The sequence below is a fragment of the Carassius carassius genome, chromosome 36 (genome assembly GCF_963082965.1).
Source record: "Carassius carassius chromosome 36, fCarCar2.1, whole genome shotgun sequence".
Lineage (NCBI taxonomy): Eukaryota > Metazoa > Chordata > Actinopteri > Cypriniformes > Cyprinidae > Carassius > Carassius carassius.
In genome coordinates this window covers 10,627,327-10,631,347 of record NC_081790.1, presented here as the reverse complement: position 1 = coordinate 10,631,347, position 4,021 = coordinate 10,627,327, and the positions used below count along the sequence as shown (strand labels likewise).

General features: G+C 34.9%; 1 protein-coding gene across 1 annotated transcript; it reads right to left on the bottom strand.

Annotated features, from left to right (window-relative positions):
• Positions 1 to 482: 482 nt before the first annotated feature.
• On the bottom strand, positions 483 to 3,111 carry LOC132116685 (syntaxin-2-like). Its single transcript, XM_059525552.1, has 9 exons — positions 3,011 to 3,111; positions 2,669 to 2,734; positions 2,441 to 2,540; positions 2,186 to 2,260; positions 1,698 to 1,771; positions 1,496 to 1,604; positions 1,227 to 1,300; positions 996 to 1,133; positions 483 to 775 (listed from the first exon to the last, which is right to left on the bottom strand). The coding sequence occupies exons 1-9, from the start codon at positions 3,038 to 3,040 to the stop codon at positions 611 to 613; spliced, it is 831 nt and encodes a 276-aa protein (XP_059381535.1). The 5' UTR covers positions 3,041 to 3,111; the 3' UTR covers positions 483 to 610.
• Between the last annotated feature and the right edge of the window lie 910 nt (positions 3,112 to 4,021).

Sequence of the window (4,021 nt, the reverse complement as noted above, 5' to 3'; positions counted from 1 at the left end):
TGAAAAAAAGAAGATGGTGCAGGTGGACTGAAAAGCCAACAGAAAAGTAAATACCTCAATCAATCTGAATATTAGTTTGATTGAATTAAAAGAGGTGATGTAGACTTGAAATAATCCAAAGAAAACGAATAAATTAATAATGTATTGCATGTATATAGCATGAACGTTTCTAATGAGGAACATTAGTCCATGTAAACACACCTCTTGACACTTTATTGTTGTCATATTGCGTCAGAAAAATCCTGCTAGTGCTGTCTATCTGAGAGCAAGCTTAATCATTTACCATTTAAGCAGAAACAAATAAAAGCAGTTTGTTTGTAAATGGGCTGAGGAAATCCCAGAAACAGCTCAAAATGATCTGGGGTGCATTTCCCAAAACCATAGTTGCTATCCTGTTAGCAACTTACTTGGTTGACAATGGGAAATTGCATTGCAACCAACAAAGTTGCTAACTTAGTTAGCAACTATGGTTTTGGGAAATGCAAAACAGGACGTAGAGTAAGTACTGTGACACGATGGGATTTTTTAAGAAAAGGCAAGGAGAATGAATCCCCCATTTTCATAAAACTCAAAAGCAAGCAGCATACAGAATCCAATGTTCAAGATTCATTCAAGAGCACTTGCTGGTTGCTGGTTTTGCTTTCTTCTTGAATATAGGCAGTCTAGGCCGCCAGGACTTCTTGTAATCAGTAGCTTTTTCTATGTTCTCTTTCCCTTGATCTGCATAGTTTCCAGCGTGCATCACAGTCTTTGCTATGTTGTTTGCCATTTCACCCTATAAAAAAGAGGGGGAAAAATACAATTATGATATGGCAAGGTAATAATCCCATGGCACTTATGCAAAATAATTTGATTATTAAATTAATTTCAATAAGGCACTTGTGTAAATCAACTATTCTTTCTAGATAAAGCCCTGCGATGTTTGTTATTAACTTTCTATGGTGCACCATTTAATTTTAGTTCATTTACTGAACTCCCCAGCAAGCTTACAGTACCTGACTATTGACTAACGTGGCTATATCCATAAACATGCTATGCAGCTCTCGAATGCTGGCCTCCAGATAGAGAATGTCCTTATGCCGTAACTCAATCTCATTCAGTGCTTGCCCCGTCATGCAGCAGCCAGAATTGATCTGCGCACAAAAAAGAATTATATTTAACATTTGAAGGGAAGCTTACAGTATGTGGAAAAGTGTATTCAGCTGTCTGTTAACCTTGAAACTTACATTTAAAGCAAAGACAGCTGGATTGTTACTTTGCAGCAAAACCTCAGTCTCCTCTTCAGTGACAACCTGGCCACCTTCAAAAAAATCAAGTTTGCAAAAAATGCATCCTTGCTGAATAAAAGTATTAATTCCTTTAAAAAAATCTTACCGACCCCAAATTAATGAATGGTAGTGTAGCTAAAATATAATATAATATAATATAATATAATGAAAGAGGTGACCAAAGACATTTTGTTCTGGTGTGTTAGTAAGTGTGTTAGTTTACTCACTGATTTCCAGCTGTCTTTGTATCTGATCTTTACTCTTTGTCCGGAAAGATAGCAGTTCTTGATTGTACATATTCATTATTTCTGCAAACCTCAGTGAAATTACTGTGTGCTATAGATTTAAAAAATTAAGATACATAGAGAAAAATTAATAAAACAAATATCTGAAGAACAATATTGAATTTATAATAGAGTGACATTTCACCTGAGTATTCTGGATGCGACAGTACACAGAGCTGCTGTTAGCATTCTCATACTCTGAAAATTTTCCTTCTAAATCTATATGAACAATCACAGAATCAAGTTTTTAAATGTGAAACAAAAGATTCAGTGACAAAATGAGTGATAAAAAAATCTTGAGTGTACTGGTCAAGACAATGTACAACAGATGAAGTTGAAATCAAAGACAATAAGAGTCGATTGCTTTCTTTCAAGAAGATGTAATGTTGGATTTAGCAGAATATTTATTGTTGGCGATAAAATATAACTTACACAGTAAAAAAGAGGAAATACATGCATGCAAAATGTCCAATAAAACAACAGAAATGAGCTTCACTATTTGCAAGTCAAATTGTACCTTAATGATTTCCCCTGTAAGTGTTTCATTTCACAGATATACATGATCATGTCTTCTAACCCCACCCCCCCTTCAAAAAAATAAATAAAAATAATGGATTTTTTTTTTTTTATTACCTTTTAGTTTAACATTGATTACATCGGCTGTGTGCTTGATGTTACTGTTAAACTGCTCAAGTTCCTCTCTCACAACTGTTAATAAGAATAGACAAAAAATGTTGAACACAGAGCAAAAGTGAGCTGATCTCAAACTTTTTGAACAATAATCATTAATAGAGATTAATAGAACCTGGAAAGTGTTTTACATTTCCTAATATTTCACATGTGCCTATAATGCATATAGAACTAAAGACACTAACTCAGTGTACTCACAATTCGGTGGGTTGATTTCTGTCAAAATGGTACTGTGTCTCAGCTTCACTTCTTCCACACAGAAGGAAATTCTCTCTATAAGTTGCTGAACCTCATTAACCTGTACACGTTAACATGCAGGAGTAAAATTGGTTCTTCAAATTTTCAATTATAATGCAAAGACAAAGTGACAGTTCAACACATAAAAAAGGCATGTAGATGTTCATACACAACTGCACATAAACAGACCTTAGGGAGCAATTCCTCAAGGAAAGCACTGGACTCCACGGGAGCGATGATGATGTCATGGCAGAGCTGATCGGGGAAGGGTTACAGTCAAAACAAATAAAAAAGTCATGAAGACAGCTGGAACCTTTCTGTCGTATAAACCACTGGCTTTAAATATTTTCAGCGTATCAAACTTTGTTTTAACAGAAAGCATGATATAAGGCAACAATGTCTAATCATAAGGGATTAATTCATGTTATCAAGCTGTATATAGCGAAACTAAGTATACCTATAAAAAACGTGACTTATTATAGTATTTTACATCAAAATAACATAAATGTAGTAAATAATCTGAAGTCTCACGGCTGTTAAATCGCCCAGACGGTCCTTCATTTTGGCTTCAGATTAATTTCTCACCCGCTACAAACACGCACTATATGACAGTATGATTCGTTGGTAAACTCACGTGAACGAATGGTTCTTTTGAGTTGAATCTCTTCAGTGAACCAGTTGAAATGATTCACAAAATCGGTCACAGTCTATGGTCTGAACAATTCATTCGAAGTGTACCGAGAATTGATTCAAACTATTCCAAAGAACCGATTCGCAGAAAATCGAGTCGGACTTTACAAACCCTAACAAAAACAGATAGCCCCGCCTTATTTTACTTCCGTACATCTAGGTGTGATGAATAAACATCGTCGTTCTCATTTCATATTATATACGCTTGCAGATTACAGATCAGATATCACAGCACTTCTGTTATTAAGGTAAACAAAAGTAAAACAGTGTGACTGTGTTAAAAAGTTACTGTTCAGAAAAAAAGTTACTGTTCAGAAAACAAAAGCGTTGCTTTACAGTTCACGTGAAGAGCAGAAGTTTCAGATAGGACTCTTATTATTATTATTTTATTATTTGCATGTCCGTGTAGTTTACATTATTTATAGCACGTAAAATGTAATTATATGTTGTTTGTATTATTAGTAATGGTTTATTGTTTTATTTAAATTTAACCATAACCCTAAGTAGATTTGTTAACCCTCCTGAACTTTATAACCATGAGCCCCTTATATTCGGGTTTTAAATTAATTTTTCTTGTATAACAAATACCAGTTTGCAATAGCAACCAGTATAATAAAATGTATTTCCACAGCTTAACTGCAAGCGCCTGTGGAAGCCTTGCATAATAAACGTTATTAATGCGGAAAGATAAAAAATATATAATAATAATTTAAATCATTTCGGTTGGTCTACTGTCTTGCAGTAGAGATCGCTAGGGGGCGCTGTCACAAAAAACTCGCAAGTAACAAGTAAGGAACGAACGTCTCACTGCGCACATGCGCACACGTCAGCCAGATGCCGCTACCATGACAA

Bases quoted from the DNA above. Each gene is read 5' to 3' on its own strand.
- LOC132116685 (XM_059525552.1), bottom strand. From the start codon at position 3,040: ATGAAGGACCGTCTGGGCGATTTAACAGCC. The intron at 1,772-2,185 runs GTAATAAAAAAA...TTGTTCATATAG, and splicing joins AATCAATGTTAAACTAAAAG to ATTTAGAAGGAAAATTTTCA. The intron at 1,605-1,697 runs GTGAAATGTCAC...TTAAATCTATAG, and splicing joins GTCGCATCCAGAATACTCAG to CACACAGTAATTTCACTGAG.